Source organism: Camellia sinensis, chromosome 5 (assembly GCF_055761805.1).
Source record: "Camellia sinensis isolate YWXY chromosome 5, ASM5576180v1, whole genome shotgun sequence".
NCBI classification, from domain to species: domain Eukaryota; kingdom Viridiplantae; phylum Streptophyta; class Magnoliopsida; order Ericales; family Theaceae; genus Camellia; species Camellia sinensis.
Genome location: NC_138965.1, coordinates 196268040 through 196289792, shown reverse-complemented (window position 1 = coordinate 196289792; position 21753 = coordinate 196268040). Strand labels below are relative to the sequence as shown.

The 21753-nt window shown below is 32.9% G+C and overlaps 3 protein-coding genes across 5 annotated transcripts in view; all 3 read right to left on the bottom strand.

The window, feature by feature from the left end:
* The window catches only part of LOC114315893 (phosphate transporter PHO1 homolog 3), a 58043-nt gene extending 46201 nt beyond the window's left edge, over positions 1-11842 (bottom strand). Inside the window, 5 exon segments of the mRNA XM_082872467.1 lie at positions 868-939; positions 1485-1533; positions 1723-2098; positions 4157-4527; positions 11682-11842. Of these exon segments, the coding sequence (XP_082728593.1) occupies positions 868-939; positions 1485-1533; positions 1723-2098; positions 4157-4527; positions 11682-11785 (972 nt within the window). The 5' untranslated portion in view covers positions 11786-11842.
* Positions 1-21753, bottom strand: part of LOC114315891 (phosphate transporter PHO1 homolog 3) — a 207001-nt gene that overhangs the window by 46201 nt on the left and 139047 nt on the right. The window lies entirely within an intron of this gene.
* Positions 16589-16933, bottom strand: LOC145791996 (uncharacterized). Its single transcript, XM_082872466.1, has one exon. The coding sequence runs from the start codon at positions 16931-16933 to the stop codon at positions 16589-16591; it is 345 nt and encodes a 114-aa protein (XP_082728592.1).

The following is a 21753-nucleotide window of genomic DNA, read 5'->3' as shown; positions in this document are numbered from 1 at the left end:
ATAAGAATGCTCTGAGATCTCGTCTATTGAAGAGAGTGTGTGCGAATGCGATACTCTTTTTGTTATTTTACGGCAGATTGAAATGTTTGTAATGTAAAATTTTCATTACATTACATGATTTAATAGTTGTCAAATAATCATTATAATTTATTAATATTTTAAAAAGAATTGTTACAAATTCTTAAATAATGTAATAGAGACCCTTTATTATCACTTTAGAATAAAAAATATTATAATATTTTATTGTGGTATTGTGCATTAGTTTTTAAATTGATTTGTTAATTTTCTAGTTGTTGTGTACTAGTGGTGTGTTTGACATTGTGATGTTTCTTATATTTTGTTTAGCAACTTTCAATTTTAATTAAAATGTTAAAAAATCATTATAAATTATTATATCACTCTCTTTATTTTTTTATATATCTTTTCATAAAAAGTTTAAAAAAAATTATTAAAATAACATGTTTCCAAATCAATTGACAAATTTTTTTTTATACATATTGATCATTTATTTGATCGATTTAATTTTTTTACGTGAATAATATAAGGAAAATGTTTGAGAGCCACAATTTTTGTGGTCACAATGGCTCAAAACTGTCAAAATGACGTCGTTTTTGGTGCAAAACATGCCAAAACGACATCGTTTTGACAGTTTTGACCCATTGTGGCCACAAAAATTGTGACCCTCTAACATTGTTGATAATATAAACAAAACTCTCGATAAAATAAATAATTTAAATTATTGACACAAAATTCACGATAAGTTTCACATACCTAAACAATATCTTTCTGTCCATGGACGGAATGGGGTCTAAAGTGTTCAAAATTTCATTAAAGATAAAAGGGAACCTCAGAAAATATCATACTCACTTCATCGGAGCTGCCAAGGTAGGAGTTGTCTACCATCTTCAAGTAAGCTTTTGATGCATTTCTTGAAGTTATCTTCAACAATTAGGTATAAAACAAACAGCATAAAGTTAATAAATAAAAAATAAAAATCTAATTTCCATCCTTGACCAAACCAAATAGAATTTTGAAGATTGCTGAGGTGGAAAGAGAATTCGGGTTTTTGAGATAGAAAAATATGAATGAGGATCCTCTCCTTGCCGTTCTTGTACTTGCGTTCGTCCTTGCAAGCCTTCGGGTCTACTTTTAGGCCCAATTTTGATAATCTGAACCGTTCATATTTTATGATTTATTCAGTATATCATACCTGTAAAAAATCAAATTAATCGGATATCAGAAAGTATGTGTTCGAAAAATTGAACTAAAAACTATTTTTTAAAGAATTTAATAAACAGTTTTTCGAACATATGTTTTCTGATATCCGATCAACTTGATTTTTTACAGGTATGATATACTGAATAAATCATAAAATATGAACGGTTCGGATTATTAAAATTGGGCCTAAAAGTAGACCCGAAGGCCTGCAAGGACGAGCGCAAGTACGAAGCTGCAAGGAGAGAACCTTGGCTCGAAAAATATACCTTGTCATATTTCTTCATGATGTTTGAAAAAGCCAAGATATTCAAGAAACTGTTCATTTATTAGAAGAACAAACATCAAACGCATTTTCATATAAAAATCTCTACACGAAAACATTTTTCTACGAAAAAGTTTTTTTTACAATAAAAGACTTTCAAAGTTTTGTTTGTGACCATAATTCAGAAAAAAGTTTTTTATCAAAACAAACGAAGCATAATAAAACATCCTAAATTACCCTACCTGTAGCTCTTAAGAAGGCGAAGCTTGTGATAAAACTCAACGAAAGCCCGCTTAAGTTGTGATTCAACTTTCTTTAGATATTCTCTGCTGAACTTAATCTCATTGGAATCGTGAACACTGAGAAAGCTTTTGATGGTGGAACAAGGAGTCTCAGGATTGTTGTTCATCTTCACATGACTAAGTATTTCCAATGGAGTTGGTCTACTACCCCTCAAGTTCTTTAGCTTCTTGTGTTCTTTGCCATTTTGTTTGATGGTTTTGATCTCATTATTCACAAATTTATCATCAGTAGTATATTGATTATCTAGGTCATAACCATGGTTTTTTGACCCCTCTTCATGTCTTTCTTCATGTATTACATCCATGGAAGCTCTTCCTACACATTACGCATAATTAAGAGCATCATTCAGGACATTTAGGTATTTTGCCTAGTCTTATATATAATGGAGTTTCAACCAGATAAACAATACGATAGGTATTTTGTCTCATCTTCTATTAACTAGTTACAGTTGGAGAGTCAAAAAAAAATCAATTTCAGGAATAAAGAGTGTTATTAGAATATACACTAAATAAAATATAATAATAATAAAAAATTATGTACTTTTGTTGGGCAAATTACGTGTTAGTGTTGGAGTTGGTTACTTGGCTTTAAAATTTACATAGGAGGTATATCAAATGTGAACATTCACACGTTATTGGGAATATTTACATTATAAAATATGAATGTTCATATTATTAAATTATTAACCATTTAAAAATATTTGTAAGGGTAGAAATGTTTATAAAATATCTTAAATATGATAATTAGAATTTGGCAGATCAAATGTCCAAACAATATGACTTATTAGAATATAAGAATATTTTATGGACTAATTGAGATACAAACAGTTAAAAAAGAATTTTTTAAATAAATTTCCCAATATATTACCGTTTTATTTTTCTGTAAATTTTTGGGATTCTGAAATTTCTTGTTCTATAAAATTTTTCTAAAATGAAAAATTAGAACAACTTTTTGTTACAATTTTTTTTGTTTAATCTTGTTTAATTCTTTTTCTTACGTAATAGTTTCTAGTTTAATTGTTTATTCTAGTTTGTTTTTAGGTGTAACTCCTTAAAATTATTTTGGCTTTACTTTATAGGGGTGTAATTTTGGCGGGTTTGGTCGGGTTGAGAGGTTGTTCAAACCCAACCCAAGTTGTGCTAAAACCTGCCCAGGCTCAAATTGTAACTCGAGATTGCTTACCGAAGCTTAACTCGAGTTAAACCCGAATTGCCCTAGTTACCCGAATTGTAAATGAATTTCAAATTTTTTTTTTGGCAGCTGCATTATTAAATTATTAAAATTTGACTCTATTTACATTTTTTTATATAAAAAACCATTAATACCATCAAAACAAATAATTTATATAATGTAACAGAGATGCCGCTATAGTAATCTTTACAATTTATGAGTGAAAATAAAAAATTAAAAAAAAAGAGAGAAAGATTTTATGTTATTTATATATATAATATATATTCAATATGATTCAATAATCTAAATTACTTTAATATCATATAATAACTAATAATTTATATGTATATTAAATATTGTTATATATTTATATATGTATAATTTGGGTTTTGGGTTGCTCTGGTTGTTTGACGTCTTTACCCAAACCCGCCCAAATTTAATTCAGGTTTCTGAATTTTTGCCCAAGTTCCTTATCGAATTTGAAAATATCTTGTCTAAGTCCTAAAAAGTTTCAGGCTGAGTTCATGTTACTCAGATTAAGCCTGTCCAAGTTGTACCCCTATTAGCCTCCGTTTGGGAAGTGGGTTGGCTTTTTGACTTTTTGGCTATTTTAGCCTGGGCTATTTTAGCCTGGTTTGGGAAGGGCTTTTTGGCTTTTTGGCTTTTTTGACTTTTTTTGTGAGAGATGATTGTAATGATTATGGGTTGGATTTGATATTTTGTTTTTTGTGGCTAAAATAGCCTATTTTATTTTTTGTGGCTATTTTAGCCAAAAAAACCTGGGCTTTTTCTTGCCAAACGGAGGCTTAGTTTATGTAGTTGGCTAGAGTTAATAGCTTATAATTGTGAGTCAATTTACTTGTTTGCTTCTAGTAATTTATTCATGTAATTTATTCATATGTTATTTTTCTTTTATTTAGGCCTCGTTTGGGAACAGGCTAATTTAGTAACTTTTTGGCTATTTGGCTAAAATATGAGCTAAAAAAAACTAGTATGTTTGGGATGACTTTCTGGCTTTTTACGAAAAGATGTGCAAAAAGTAGAGAGAAAAGACAATCTTTGACTTTTTAGTATGGGTTATTGGCTTTTTGACTAATTTAGTAACTTTTTAACTTTTTGACTAAAAAGGAACGTTCCCAAACGAGGCCTTAATTCCTATCTTATACAACAGTTTTTCTTAAACAAAAAAGAAGAAACACTTACTGCCAGTTCTAGGCCCCGACGGAGTAGTAGCCTCTAAAGCCGCCACCGAAGCTGTAACACCGGAAGCAAGACGAGTCATCTCCACCGACCTATCAACAATCCAACTCTCTCCACCATCAACCTTTATCCTAAAAGCAATCAAAGCCTCCAGTTGCTTATTCAACATCACAGCCTCTTTCATAACCTCCTCAACTTTCACTCTATAAAACTTAACCACCTTATTAAACTCATCATCAAGCTTTCTAAAATACACAATCTCGTACTCTCCTCCTTCGTCGGCAGCTCTTAAAAACATGGTCTCGTACTCTTCCTCGCCTTCTCCTCGACTTACCGAGCTTATCGATATGGGTTGGTTTTCGATGTCTGTGGCACTGTCGAGGGTTTTATGAGAGGTCATTCGCTATGTTAGGCCACTGAAAGCTCGGTAGAGAGTTAACCGTCGTTTCAAGCCCAGTGTTAGGACTGTGGGGGGTCGTCTTTTTTTGAATCAGATGGTGTTTTTGTTGGACAATCTTCACTGTATTTAAAAAGATTTAATTCTATTGTGTACACAACAACAAATAGAATTTAAAGAAATAAAGAAAAGGAGAGAAATTGTTTGATTACAAAAATCAAACTCGAAATAAAAATAAATAAATAAAAAACAGATTTTATTTTGTTACAAAAACAAAATTAAAATCTGATTTAAATAAATAAAAACAACACTGAAAATAAATTAAATAACTTACTTGATTTAATTTCTTCGAATTATTTTCTGATCAAGTCCAGTGTTTGACACTGTGTCCTTAAGACAGATTCGTCCTCTCCACGGTGCTTTCAGAATTTGGACGTCTATCTCCCAGGATAAAATGATCTACTACAAACAATAGCAGCACTACAAATTGTTTGCCTTACGAACACACTAAGTGTTTATACTCTCTCTGACAAGAAAATAATGCAGCAAAATGAAGAGGAAGTTTGCAGAATTATGAAGAACGAAAATTAGAGTTACAAAATCCAAATGAGGGTGGTCCTATTTATAGATGTGAAGGTGACTCTTTGTTTTGAATTGAACAGGTATCATACCTGTTGGGTTTTGAATTCAAACAGATTTGAATCAATTCAAACAGATAGTAAAACGGGAAGGGCCCTGTTTGGGTGTGCATTAATTCCAAAACAGTTTATTTCTGTTTGAAAACGGGAAGGGCTCTGTTTGGATGTACACTAATTCCAAAACAGTTTATTTCTGTTTGAAAACGGGAAGGGCCCTGTTTGGATGTACAAAAAATCCAAACCAATTTAATTTGAATTCTGGATTTTATTTTAATAAAAAATAAAATTAAATTCAAATGTTTTTGGCCCAAAAAGATTAGAAGCCCAACCCAACCACACACCACGCACCCGCGCCCAAGCCCAGGCCCAGCCCGCCCGCTCGGACGGACGGCGGCGGCGGCGCGCGCGTGTGGTGATTTTTGGGTCCAATGGGTCTAGCCCATTTTGCCCATAACCTCTCCCTCTAAAACACTTGGGTACCCCTTGGGGCACACCCCAAGTATCAAACCCAAGCCTTATAAACCCTTTCAAAACTTCCCACCAAATCAATGTGGGACAAGCCAATTTAAAACCTTAAGGAATTTCCACCAAAACTCCATTTCCATGGAGCACACTTTGGCTTCAATTTCCCATTCACTCGGTAATGGTTTTGAGCAACCAAATATACCACGTGAATCACAACGCGGCATAGAACGCGTTATCACTTTAACCCGAGTAAATCAACACTCGGGGCCCACCTAAAAAATAGACCGAACTGAGGAAAAAATTCTGGTTTTATCCAGAATTTTATAACCATTTCCAACAATCCCCCACATGAATGGAATTTGATGACAACGGAAATGCAACAATATACAGACTTTAACGAAAGAGTATAAGTCGAAAATATCTTGCATCAGGATAGGTAGTTTTCGGCTTTGAACCTTCCCTAGTGATAACCTATCGGACTTACTGGCTAACCAATGGACGCGATGCCTTGAATTGTTCAGCCGTTTGTGTAAGCCAAGACAATAGATTTCACACAAAATATCTTCTAACACATCGTGGTTCTCACTGTTGTGTTCATTTTGGCCTTGAACGCGCCTGGTTTTCATAAGTGTTTCTAGAGAATTTAGCCTTTTCATTCTCATAGAACCGGCCCCAGTTCAACACTCATATAGGTGATTCTTATTGTGAGTATCTTCTTATACTCATCTTGATTTTATGTCTTAATCAAGATATAAGTAATCATTAAAAGCAAAGCTTATCCTTATACCCCTGCAGACAACATATGTTGCAGATATCACTCTCACCATAGGAATGGGTAGGAATTTTAATCCCTTGGTGATTTCTGGCGAGCCATACATAACTTAGTTGTCCCTTTGAACTTAGTTCTTGGGATCTCCAGTCATATAAGTAGGGTTACCATTATGACGACTCTTATGTAATAGGCTTTAATCCCATCCCCTTCGATGAACTATACACTAGCTCTTTTGTCAAACCTTTTGTTAACGGATCCGCAATATTCTCTTTAGATTTTATATAATCTATTGAGATTATTCTGTTTGACAACAATTGCCTTACGGTATTATGTCGTGACTTACCGTTATACATGTGATTCTGTGCCCTGCCTATTGCAGATTGACTATCACAATGAATGCAAATAGCTGGCACAGGTTTTGGCCACATTGGAATGTCTTCTAAGAAGTGACGAAGCCATTCTGCTTCTTCACCTGCTTTGTCTAAAGCAATGAACTCGGATTCCATTGTGGATCGTGCGATGCAAGTTTGTTTCGTGGACTTCCAAGAAACAGCAGCGCCTCCTAGAGTAAAGACATATCCACTAGTGGATTTTGAATCTTTAGTATCCGATATCCAATTGGCATCACAATAACCTTCGAGTACTGCTGGATATCGAGTAAAGTTCAAGCCATGATCACAAGTAAATCTTAGATATCTAAGAACTCGAATGATCGCTTTCCAATGGTCTTCTCCAGGGTTACTAGTGTACCTACTCAATTTACTGATAGCATAAGCTATATCAGGACGAGTACAATTCATTAGGTACATTAGGCTTCCAATGATTTGGGAGTATTTTAACTGAGACACTGCATCACCTTTATTTTTTGATAAATAAAGACTGATGTCTACAGGTGTTCTAGCTAAATTCAAATCATCCTTGATAAATTTATCAAGAATTTTCTCAATATAATGAGATTGAGATAATGCATATCCGTCAGATGTTTTAGTAATTTTCATTCCTAATATAACATCTGCGACCCCCATATCTTTCATATCAAATCTTTTGTTAAGCATCTGCTTAGTTGATTTGATCATGTTTTGACTGCTTCCAATGATAAGCATGTCATCCACATAAAGACAAACTATGACATATCCTTGGTCAGTGTTTTTAACATAGACGCATTTGTCACATTCGTTTATCTTAAACCCATTAGTAAGCATTGCATGATCAAATATTTCATGCCATTGCTTAGGTGCTTGTTTTAATCCATAAAGGGATTTTACAAGTCGACAAACTTTCTTTTCTTGCCCTGATACTACAAACCCTTCGGGTTGTTCCATATAGATCTCTTCATTTAGATCACCGTTTAAGAAAGCTGTCTTATCATCCATTTGATGTATTTCTAAATTAAACAACGCTGCTATAGCAATAAGCATGCGAATGGATGTTATTCTTGTCACAGGGGAATATGTGTCAAAATAATCCAGACCTTCCTTTTGTCTGTAACCTTTAACAACAAGTCTTGCTTTATACTTGCCAATTGAACCATCTGCTTTCATTTTTCTCTTGAATATCTATTTATATCCAAGAGGTTTAGAACCTGGTGGAAGATCCACCAATTCCCAAGTATCATTTTGCATAATGGATTCAATTTCATTATTAACAGCCTCTTTCCACAAAGGTGCTTCAGGACCTGTCATTGCTGCCTTAAAGCTTTGAGGTTCATTTTCTAACAAGTATGTCAGAAAATCTGGACCAAAGGATTTTGATGTTCTCGCTCTTTTACTCCGTCTTGGTTCATCATTAGTTAAATCCTGTTGGTCAAGACTATTACTAGTCTCTTGTGTTTGATTGTCATTAGTCTCTTGACTTTGTGTACAATCATAAGTTCTTTTCTATGAACTTAATTCCTATCCTTTCTTGTAAGGAAAGACATGTTCAAAAAACACAGCATTCCTTGACTCTATAATAGTGTTCACATTTATATCAGGTATATCTGATTTATAAGTCAGAAACCGATATGCACTACTATTCTGAGCATAACCAATAAACACACAATCTACTGTTTTTGGTCCTATCTTAGTCTTTTTAGGAACAGGTACTTCAACTTTTGCCAAACACCCCCACACTGTTAAGTATTTGTAGGAAGGTGGTCGACCTTTCCACAATTCATAAGGAATGCTTTTGGTTTTCTTGTGGGGTATTCTATTAAGAACATAATTAGCAGACAATATTGCTTCCCCCCACAAGTTCTGTGGTAAGCCTGAACTTAGTAACATGGCATTCATCATTTCTTTTAGGGTTCTATTCTTCCTTTCAGCAATTCCATTTTGCTGTGGAGAATAAGGGGCTGTAGTTTGGTGAATAATGCCATGTTGTGCACAAAATTCATTTAATGGTGCATTATATTCACCACCCCTATCACTTCTAAAATGAATTTTAAAACAAATTCAAGAAAAAATCAAAATAATTATGACTACGCAAGTCAGAATTAATGTTTTGACAAAATTATATCCTCATAAAAAATTTTGCCTAAGAATCAAACAATTCAAAAACCCATTTGATTGTATACATTCTTGCAACTCAATAACAAATAAATGTCACTGTTATAAAAATATTTGTGACAGAAGAAAATTAAATTATCTCAACTAATGCAAGAGATACACCCCCATATTAATAAAATGGTTCATGGTTTAACAAATTCTACTACGCAAGTAAAATAATTATTAATGACATCTCATGTCACATAATTCAATAATAAAATAAAAATCAACATAAAAGATTTCTTAAATTTACTTTCCAATTAAATGGAACGATATAATTACATACATCTTCATGTTTAAATTTCTCTGGTGTTTTAAACACCCATTCAAAATTGATTAGAAATATTCAAATTAACCTGCTTATGTCCAAAATCGACATAACAATTTATCATTCCAAATCACTTGAAGTTATTGTTAAGAAATAACTTGAGTTGATAACATACATGCATATCAAACGTATCAACTAAAAATAATGAATTAACAAAATAAATTAATCATGCACAATCCCATCACTTGCATCATGAAATAAAAATATATAAATAAATAAAACCACAGATTTTATTTTGTTACAAAAACAAAAACAAAATCTTATTAAATAAACAAATAAAAATAAAATTAGTTTGTAAAACTAATATTTTTACTCTAGAAACAAATTCTTCCATGTATACTCACGATGAACTATGATAAAGTTAAAATAATTAACACCTTTTCACAAAGGGTTCAAAAATAAGTGGTCTACCAAACGAAACCATAAGTTACTTACAAAAATAACAGATTGTGACCGAGTCACAAAGGTTACATGATTGATTAACAAAATTAATTTTCTAGTTACTAAAACCAGAAAATAAATTACAATACAAAATAATTTTATTTTCCTGGTTACTAAAACTAGTAAAATAAAATACCGAAATAATATCTGATTACAAAAATCAGAAAACCAAACCACAACTTAATTTTCTAGTTACTTAAACCAGAAAATAAATTATAACACAAAATCATTTTATTTTTCTTGTTACTAAAACTAGAAAATAAAATACCACAAAACTATCTGATTACAAAAATCAGAACAAACACAAAATAATTTTCTAGTTACCAAAACCAGAAAATAAATTAAAACACAAATTAATTTTCTAATTACTAAAACCAGAAAATAAATTATAACAACAAAATAATTTTATTTTCCTTATTACTAAAACTAGAAAAATAAAATATCATAAGAATTTTCTGTAATACCAAATAATATTCTGAATTGTTAATGACACCAGTATCGTACTACTAGTTGTTGTCAAAGAAAAGAGACAGTATATTACTACTATCTGTCAAATAGCATAAATCACTATTTGTTTTTCCAACCAGAATATTAATTTGAAAACACAGAAAATTAAATACAATGAAGATACCCAAAAAGGAATCTGTCTTAAGATTGTTGGACAATCTTCACTGTATTTAAAAAGATTTAATTCTATTGTGTACACAACAACAAATAGAATTTAAAGAAATAAAGAAAAGGAGAGAAATTGTTTGATTACAAAAATCAAACTCGAAATAAAAATAAATAAATAAAAAACAGATTTTATTTTGTTACAAAAACAAAATTAAAATCTGATTTAAATAAATAAAAACAACACTGAAAATAAATTAAATAACTTACTTGATTTAATTTCTTCGAATTATTTTCTGATCAAGTCCAGTGTTTGACACTGTGTCCTTAAGACAGATTCGTCCTCTCCACGGTGCTTTCAGAATTTGGACGTCTATCTCCCAGGATAAAATGATCTACTACAAACAATAGCAGCACTACAAATTGTTTGCCTTACGAACACACTAAGTGTTTATACTCTCTCTGACAAGAAAATAATGCAGCAAAATGAAGAGGAAGTTTGCAGAATTATGAAGAACGAAAATTAGAGTTACAAAATCCAAATGAGGGTGGTCCTATTTATAGATGTGAAGGTGACTCTTTGTTTTGAATTGAACAGGTATCATACCTGTTGGGTTTTGAATTCAAACAGATTTGAATCAATTCAAACAGATAGTAAAACGGGAAGGGCCCTGTTTGGGTGTGCATTAATTCCAAAACAGTTTATTTCTGTTTGAAAACGGGAAGGGCTCTGTTTGGATGTACACTAATTCCAAAACAGTTTATTTCTGTTTGAAAACGGGAAGGGCCCTGTTTGGATGTACAAAAAATCCAAACCAATTTAATTTGAATTCTGGATTTTATTTTAATAAAAAATAAAATTAAATTCAAATGTTTTTGGCCCAAAAAGATTAGAAGCCCAACCCAACCACGCACCCGCGCCCAAGCCCAGCCCGCCCGCCCGGACGGCGGGGGCGGCGCGCGCGTGTGGTGATTTTTGGGTCCAATGGGTCTAGCCCATTTTGCCCATAACCTCTCCCTCTAAAACACTTGGGTACCCCTTGGGGCACACCCCAAGTATCAAACCCAAGCCTTATAAACCCTTTCAAAACTTCCCACCAAATCAATGTGGGACAAGCCAATTTAAAACCTTAAGGAATTTCCACCAAAACTCCATTTCCATGGAGCACACTTTGGCTTCAATTTCCCATTCACTCGGTAATGGTTTTGAGCAACCAAATATACCACGTGAATCACAACGCGGCATAGAACGCGTTATCACTTTAACCCGAGTAAATCAACACTCGGGGCCCACCTAAAAAATAGACCGAATTGAGGAAAAAATTCTGGTTTTATCCAGAATTTTATAACCATTTCCAACAGGTTTTGACGAGGGTTTTGAGGTGGTTGTAGTTCATGTATGCTTCTTGCCATTCTGGTATCATTTGGGACTCGAATTCTTTGCCGAACTTCATGGTTTGGGAGCTCTATTAGGTTTAGAAGGGGAAAAAAAAAAAGGTGGTGTGAGAAAGGGGTGTTGTTTATGAGTTTGGTTTAAGAAGATGATGAGAATTGAGAAATTGAATGCAATAAATGGAAGGTGGTTGGGGAGTTTTCTTGAAAAAAAAAGTTAGGGGTCATGAAAATTTTTTCACGAAAATGATCATGAAAGATTTATGATTCTTGGATTACCTTGATTATTGTGTGGTGCTTTATTCTAAGTGTAATCCAAGAGTCACAAAATTTTCATGATTATTTTCATGAAAAGTTTTTCATGATACCTAGCATTACTGTTTTTTGAATGAGATTGGAGATAGAGACCCATCACCAAAGTTTGCATTTAGTTCCGATTACTTCCGCTATATTAGTGTGTTTGTATCATGGTTTTGATAATTGTATTATTAGTATTAGTAATACATCATATATTGGTCGATGTTAGAGATTAATGAAATATATTAATGGATAACGGTATTAAAATATCAAAATTTTGTTAACTAACAACTAATGATATATCGATATTTAAAATTTGGTTGGCATAAATGGAAATATGCTAGAATTTCTTATGTAAGAACATCCACATAGAGAACAAAAATTATAAATACGTGCTTCATCAGACTCTCTATAATAACCATTCATTTTGACTTTACTACAGTGCCTCATCTGATTAAGCGAGACATTGTTCATAGGTTAATTTATTTTTTATTATATTTTCTTTCACGTGCTTCTTTCTCCTGCCAACAAGAACACCATCTCTCATACCACCATTACTATTAACACTTACCAGAACTATCTCACAAATTTCATTCTCAATTTAATCTATCTCTTTGGAGGCTCAAATAATGTTAAACAGATATATTCCAAGAACAAAACAGTAGCAAAACAACTCCAGAACTGCAACAAAAAAGTTGGCAGGCTATAGAGTCTTTTAGCCGACCGTACAAGTCTTTTGGCCGGTTGACAGATATATTAGACATGGTGGATATAGAGAAAGGAAATTTGGCTGTGGCGGTCATCCGGCCGGACGTCCGAAACGACGATCGACAATGATATTTTTGCCCCAGTTTTGCTCTAGTTCAGTTCTGCTTCGCTCCGACCGTCAAACCAGCAGTATAAAAAATAAAGGTAAAAGAATAAAAAAATAATATTTTAGTGAAATAGAATTTTAGAATAGAGAGTTTGATAGAATGTATACATAAAAAAAAGACTAACTAAAATACAAAAATAAATTTTAAATTATAATTTAATTCAAAATTTACTAAGATTGATGCGAATGCTCTAAATATTTGAAAGGTTGACGCCGTCCTCCCACTATTTCATTTGTATCACTTTACTAATAGGATAGGAGCAATTATTTGAGCAGGGTACTTTAGCTAGGTAAAATGCGGTATACATCTTCAATGTTGATAATAAATGGGATGTTGACATTACAAAATAGTTCATACCTATACGAATAGGGCATTACCCCCCCCCCCCAAAAAAAAAAAAAATTAAATGTAATCCTAAGTAGTGTTATCTATTTTAATAAAAAGTAACAAATATGATTGAGTGGATAACTTTCTTCTTCTTTTTTTTTCTCCCAATAGGCTACAAATGGGTTGGAGGTGCTGGAGAAGGGCAGAGCAGGGACAGAGTAGCGAAGACGTGTTGGGGAAGAGCGTGTAAGAGCATCTCCAATAGAGCTGCTATATCAGTTGTCAAAGCTAAAAAATGACAGGAATGACAAAAATAAATCTCCAACAGTCTGCTATTTCACTTGCCAAAGATAGCAGACGCCATATGTGTTCCCAAATTTGGCAAGTGAAAAGGTAGATGCCAACCTTGCTAGATCAGCAAAATCAACAGGAATTTGGCACCAAATTCGGTTGAGAAAACAACAGAATTAATCCAGTAGGGAAGCTATTTACCAAAATCAAACCCAATTTTCACAATCAAGCAAATTTCAGAACGAAATTGACAAAACACATGAAGACAAATCGTATATATATATATATATATGATCAAAATCAAACCCAAAACATATATATATATATATGATCAAACCCATGAAGCCATAGCAGACCGTATATATATATATATGATCAAAATCAAACCCAAAACACATGCACAGATTTTTGATGGAGATCAAAACACATGAACACAGATTTTTTTTATGGAGATCAACACAGATCAAAACATATATATATATATGCAGACAGATCAAAACATATATGTATATAGATGAAGATCGTACCAGAGACAACGAGTACATAGATCGGAGGGAGACATAGTCAAACCAGAGAGAGAGGGTTCCGATCTTGGAGAAGAAGGGGGAGATCGGGTCCAATCATGGAGGAGATAATGGAGGAGAAGGGTTCCGATCTCAGAGGACATCATGGAGGAAGGGGTTCCGATCTTGGAGGAGAAGGGGAGATCGTGTTTCGATCTTGTGCTCTATTTGGTTTGTGCTCTGTTTGATTTCGGCCATGGAGGAGGAGAAAGAATGAGAATGAGAGGGAGTGGAAGAGCCGTGGAGGAGATGAGAGTGAGGAGAGTGAGAAATTGTAGATAGATGTATGGCAAAATAGTGATGCCTCAGTGTAAATAAAGAGCCGTTCGGCTCTGTTTGGTTTGTTCAACAAAAAAAAAAAATTTGAAATTATTTTTTACAACGGCTCTTTAAACGGCTATTTGCCCAACGGTAATATATTTTATTTCTATAAATTGAAACATTCCATGCCACTTTTATTTCACACAAATATTTACATTTAATTTTTCTTTTCTTTTCTCTTCTCTTCTTTGAATCTGATTTCACAACAAACCTCTCAAATTATTTTCTTTTTAGTTTTTTCATCCAATCACTATGGAAGGTTCATCAAAAACAAAGAGAGGAAAATCATTCACCATTGAAGAAGATATGGCAATTTGTAAATCTTGGTGTCACATTTCGGAAGACCCAATTGTTGGCAATTCGCAATCGTATGCTCACTTTTGGGGGAGAATTTATGAAAAATTTTGCCTGCTTCAGAATGATCAGTCCAGAACACAAGTGGCTATTCAATCTCGATGGGGTATAATCATGAAATGTTCTAACAAATTTCGGGGATGTTTAGCTCAAGTCGAAAATCTTCACCCAAGTGAGATTTCTCAAGTTGATATAGTAAGTTTTTATTTTCAATTATTATGTTTAGTTTCTTATTCTGGTATCATATAAAAATTACATAATTAAATAATGTTTCAATTTTTTTGGAACAAATGCTTCAAGTAAAACTGTTATACCATCAAGATGCAAACATTTCGCTTTTGAACATTGTTGGCCAATATTGCAAGACAATATCAGGTGGCAAGATGTAGCTCCCACAAATATAGTAAAGTCAAGGATGCATACAGTGTTTACCCCTAATTCAGCCCCTGATTCCCCTATGGAAAACTACGTTTCTCTTGAAGATGACAACAGTCCAAGTGTTGGTAACAATCCAATTGTTGGTGAGGGCAGTGTCGCTAGAAGTAGTAAAAGGCCGATGGGTAGGAAATCTGCAAAAGAATTATTCCGGAGAAATCAAGTCATTGAAACGGAAGTCCAAAAAATGAGCATACAATTAGACACATTTAACCAACACCTTGCTGAGAAAGAAAAGAAAAAAAAAAGGAAAGAGAAGAAAAAAGGATTCAAGCACTGCAGGAGATGAAAGAACTTGAGATGAAAAAGCATGAGTTTGAGATGAAAAAGGAAGAACACCAAATAATGACTACGGACATTTCTCATTTGAACCCTTAGATGAAAGCGTATTACAAAATGCGAAAAAATGAGATTTTCGCCAAGTGGTCCTCAAATGTGAGCAGCCCAAATTTTTATTTCCCCTACCTCCTGATGAATAATTACGGGATAATGTATTTTTGAAATTTGCAATATCATTTATTTTTTGATGTAATTGTTAGTCTTTATTTGCAATGTAATTTTTATTTTGTAATGAAATTTCATGTTGTTTTTTTATTTTATTTTTGTTTTATTTGCAATGTATTTTTATTTTTATTTGCAATGTTATTTTATTTTATTTTATTTTGTAAGACATTTTATGAAAAGACATTAACTGACATTAAAAGACATTGTAAAATAAAAAGACATTAAATGAAGAACATTTTATTAGAATAAAAAAACATTAACTGACATGAAATGACATTAACTGTCATTAAAAAGATAAAATGCAAACTTAATCTAACTCTCTAGCTCAGGACCACAAGTGTTCAATTAGATCATTACGAATTACATTATGGGCTTCAACAGATCTAATCCATTGTCGATTCAACATAAATTGAGCATACTCCTCATTTGGATCGCGTGACACTTGACAGCCCAAATTACTGGTATCAGTCTGAAGTTGTGCTGCACTGCGTTCATTTTCTGGAATATCACGCTCGTCTTCAATGATCATGTTGTGCAAAATAATGCACGTCTTCATGATATAGTACAGATCCTCATCACTCCAACCTCTAGCTGGCACGCTGACAATACTAAATCGTGCTTGGAGCACTCCAAATGCCCTTTCGACATCTTTCCGACATGCCTCCTGCATCATCACAAATAGTTGTCTCTTTGCGCCTTGAGGTTGAGATATTGTTTTCACAATCGTTGCCCAACGAGGATAGATACCATCAGCAAGATAATACCCCATGGTGTATGCGTGATTATTGATGGTGTAGTTGGCAGCAGGGGCACGTTCTCTAATTAATTCAGCAAATAAAGGCAATCTGTCAAGAACAGTAATATCATTCAGAGAGCCAGCCATGCCAAAGAAAGCATGTCAAATCCACAAGTCGTAGGAGGCAACTGCCTCGAGTACAACTATTGGTTTATGATAGTGTCCAGTGTAAGCACCGGCTTGGGCACTTGGACATTTATCCCAATGCCAGTGCATACAATCCAAACTCCCTAACATTCCAGGAAACCCGCGTTGCTCTCCATCTTGCAATAATCTGGCGACATCTGCTTTATTTGGAGATCTTAAGTAAATGGCTTCATAGGTAGCAACAATTGATCTGGTTAAAAAATTTAAGGCGACAATTGCAGTACTTTCGCTGATTCTAATGTACTCGTCTACAGCATCAGCAGGCACGCCATATTGGAGGATCCGAAGTGCTGCAGTCATCTTCTATACAACGGATAATCCAGGAGCACCAGTGGCATTACGGGTTTGGATGAAGTACTCATTCACTTGTTGAATATCGTGTAAGATACTAACAAACAATGACCACCTCATTCGAAAACGTCTTCGGAAGTATTCTTCTGGATAGACAGGATTATCTACAAAATAATCTCTATAAATTTGTTCGTCGCCTTTGACCCTCTCACGATTAATGTATCGATGACCACTTGTGGAACCAACACGTCTGGTTTGTTGGTTTAGGCTTAAAATCTGTAATCTTTGTTGTTGCGCTGTGAATAGTTGCATCATGATGATATCATCATCAGATGATGAAGATTCATCAAAATCTCCATTTAATATGGCTTTACTCAAATTGTTCATTGTAGGTGGATGGGTGAGTAGGTGAATATGAAAATTGTAGAAAATCTTCTTGGTGGATACAGAGAGTTTTGAAGATATGAAAATGATAGGTAGGTGAATATGAAAATTATAGGTGGGTGAATGATGGATGGTTGTTGGGTGGGTGGATGAATAATGGGTGGTTATTGGGTGGGTGGATGAATAATGGGTGGTTGTTGGATGGGTGAATGAATAATTGATGGTTGTTGGGTGGGTGGATGTGAGTGAATGAATGCTGAATTAATAATGGATAGTTGTTGGTGGTTGGTTGTTGGTGGGTAATTGGTGAAAAATTATTTTTTATGTGTAGTTAAAAAAATTTATTAAATATGTAGTGATATATTTTTTGGGTGGGGTGAATTAATAATATATATATTTTTTTTCAATTTTTAATTTTTTATATTTGTCTAGATGAGAATAATATAAATATATAATTTTTTTAACAAACAGGTAAAAAAATGTTACAAAAGACAAAAAATAAATAAAAATAAAATCACAAAAAACCTATATCCAACCAACACCTACAAACTTGGAGGGAAAGTTGGTTGAGATTTGCCAAAAATAACAAATGACCATTGGAGCACCATTGCTATAATTTAGCAAAATAACACTATTCATTGCCAAATTATAGCAATAGCAACCCCAATATAGCAATAACCATAATATAGCAATAACCATTGGAGATGCTCTAAGGGTTGGGGATAATTTTATTTTCACATACTAATTTTTCTTGATGCATATATTTAATGAAAAAATTTTCAATACATATATTAAAAAACTAAAAAAATCTCAGTACATATTTATTTATTTCAATAATATCTTTATATTGAATTTCAAAATTCTATTTTTTCTTCTATCCATCCACCCCTTTTTCGCCATCATTTTTGCCACTCTTAGCCCTCCATACCACTACTACCATTCCCATTTCATCCACTTCCATCTTAAACCTCCTCAATCAATCTCGAAAATTAGTACTTTGCAATAGAGGACTTGTGAAAGTGTATGATTCATGGCAAAAAGTAGTTGCAAGTGAAGGGAAAATGAAACGGTGAAAAAAGATGGCAGAGAAGAGAGGTAGAGCTAACGATGAATGATGATTGTGATGTCTTAGAATTAAGTTTTGGATGAAAAAAAATAAAGGTATTATGATATTTTTATTTTAAAACAAAATTATACTAACAAAAAATTTCATTAAATATGTATCCAAAGAAAAATTTGGGTGTGAAAATAGAATTGCGGAAGGGACTGAAAATGGTGGTGTTGGATGGTGGGTAGAGATGGAAGTAAAAAAAAAAAAGAAATTAAGGACTGCGTTTGGTAGAGTTTTTAATTATGATTTGAGAGTAAGAGTTATATTTTGAGTTTGTGAGTTTTAGAATTATGATTTGAGTGTAGAAAATTTGTTTGGTGAAAGAGTTTTGAAAAGAGTTTTGAATTGAGTAGGAAATTTTTGATGTGACATGATATTTGATACAAAAATTTACAACTCATAACTAAACATATAACTCAAAATTCTATTAAAACACATAAAAAAAATTTAAAAATTCAAAAAATATTTTTTTCGAATATATAAAAATTAACATAGGTCAATTGCAAAAAAAAAATTGCACTGTTCCGGTCAACTGGGCGAACGACTGGTGGGACGTCCGGTAGGACATCAGGTGGGACGACCGGTTAGACCAAAGTTGAAAAAAAAAAAATTTGAAAATCGTGCCTGAGAAAGAGTTTTCTGCAGAGTTTTCTCTTTGGTGTGGAAATACAATTTGAAAGTCGTATCCAAACATGAGGTTAGAATGTGTAGGTAGAATTATATTTTGAAAATCGTTCCAAACAAAGTGTTCTCATCAACTTTGAAATTTCTTAATGAAAAGACATAACCCTCACGTCAAGATATCTTTTATGAGGATAATTTCATTCATTCATCATACTATAACAAATAAGAGCTTTACAGACTAAATATTTTGGTCTTTAAAATTGAAAGCTTTGTTATGAAAGATATTTAGAGACCAATTTCTATCGTTGCAAGGATAATCGTTAAAAGGTCATCCCGAAAAGTCCAAAATAAGACTTTTAACGATAAAATTTTAAAAACGTAACTAATAAATAGACTTTTGGGGACAAAATAATTTGGTCTCAAAATAGTTTATTTTTTGAGACAAAAAATTTGGTCCTAAAAGGATAATAATTCATCACTAATGTCTAATTTTTGTTACTAAAAATATAATAACGACACTTTTCGCAACAAAAATATTTGGTTTCTAAAAAATAATTTTGTCTCTACATTTGGTCTCTAAAATCTTAATTTTTTTGTAGTGTCATTAATATAGAATTATGCCATTGACAGTTTAGTTTAAATTTTTATTTTTATTTATTTATTTTTGTCTTTAAAATTCTTACCATTTTTTTTTAAATGTAACAAACTAAAAATAAAAGTATGAAGATCATTACTCCTAATATATTGTTCCCACTACGCCAAAACGGGGCATTAACGACGGTTTTTTTAACAGTGGTTTTCGTTACTGCCGTAAAGATACTATTAACGGTGATAACGAAACCGCCATTAATACCGCCGTTAATGTATCTTTCACGGCGGTTTCGTTACCGCCGTTAAAAAAACTGCCACTAAAACCTCAAATGAAATCAGATATTATCCATGCTACTTTATGACAACTTGGATGATATTTACTATAATTTTTTTTTATGGTGATTTATATAACTATATATTTATATATAAACTAATCAAAGGCTTAATTCAAAGAAGTCTGCTAGTTATTAAGTTACCATGAGGTAATGCGGGGCCAATATAATTTTTTTTTAATTTATTTTTGCTTATATACAATTCTAAGGTGGTAGATATTTATTAATTTTTTATACTCCCTTGTGTAAAATTATTTGTCCGGCATAAAAAAGCAAAAACTTAAAAGTAAAATATTTTCATACTCAATTTTTAATTTTTTTCACCAATTAAAATATCTCAATAAGTAGGTTTAATTTGTGAAAAAAAAAAATTGAAAATTTTGGTACAAAAAATACATTATTATTAAGTTATTGTTATCTCTGTCAGATAAACAATTTAGGATGTTGGAGTATCTTTATTGCTAACTTGTTCAATTACTCTTAATATATTTACATAGCGTAACTTGTTCAATTTATTATGTTTGTTATTAAAAAAATGTATGGTTTATTTTTAAAAATACAATCATCATCTATTTTCTTTTTGTTGTGAAAAATGCGATAAATTGAACAAGTTACAATTATCGAATCAACTTAATTTTTTTTATGCACAAAGTGACTGATAAAATAAATGGTTCAAATTATCAAAACGGAACCTGTGATAGACTCCACAAGCCCAAATAGAATCCTCCAATTCAAATGGGAGGGGATCCTCCTCCGATAGGGATATTACAAGCTTTAGTTTATTCATTTTGTTGAGATTAGAATTTTGCGTTAATCCCTTATTGTGGAATATTGTTCCCACCCTCTTCGTTCCTTGGTTGAATGCTATAAAGCACAGATACTGGTATGAGTACTAGTACTGATATGATACAGGGGTATGTCGATACTGTAAAATTTAAAAAAAAAAAAAAGGATACGGATACGGCTTGATATGCTTGTAAAAAAATATTTATTTGTAATTTAGAATAATGTAAAAATTAATTAAATGATTTAATTTGTTAAAGTCCAACCTACAATTAACATTTAATGTCAAAAGTAAAGATATAAATTAAAATTAAATGTCAATATATTAAATAACTTACAAATCATAGTTTAATTTTAAAATCATGCTAAGTGTACGAGCACGAAATAATCTTCTCGTATAATCCTGTTGATCAAGTTTGCACTCCTCCAAACAACGTTACTTTGCCACCTGAAAACACAAACGTGAGCTAACCGGCAGGTGTGTGCAGGAAACTCCTCCGATGCCTAAGTCAGTAACTAGACAATAAACAACAAGCTCTGTGTATTCTAGAGTAAGAATTGGGATACTTTTACATAGGTCTGGTCATAAGCTTTTATAGACTTTACTTGGCACAATCCTAATAGGATTCCAACTCTCCTTATAAGAGTCCTTCTAGGAATCACACACCTTACTCACTACCAACCAAGTGAGATGGTTTGCACAATCTTAATAGGACTTCACTCTTCTTAGTAGAGTCCTCCTAGGAGTCACACTCTTACTCACTACCAACCAAGTGAGATGGTTTTGCATAATCCTAGTAGGATTCTACTCTCCTTAGTAGAGTCCTTCTAGGAGTCTCAAGCCCAAGGATAATGTTCATCCTTAAAACACCCTCATTACTGCAAGCCAAGTGAGATGGGCACTCCCTCATGCTCGGTTATACATTCCTGACCGAGCTGACTTATCTCGGTCCCCTGCCACTTGGACCGTGTGATCAGAAGTCGATCTATCGAATGCCAACCTG

Bases quoted from the DNA above. Each gene is read 5' to 3' on its own strand.
- LOC145791996 (XM_082872466.1), bottom strand. From the start codon at position 16,933: ATGACTGCAGCACTTCGGATCCTCCAATATGGCGTGCCTGCTGATGCT.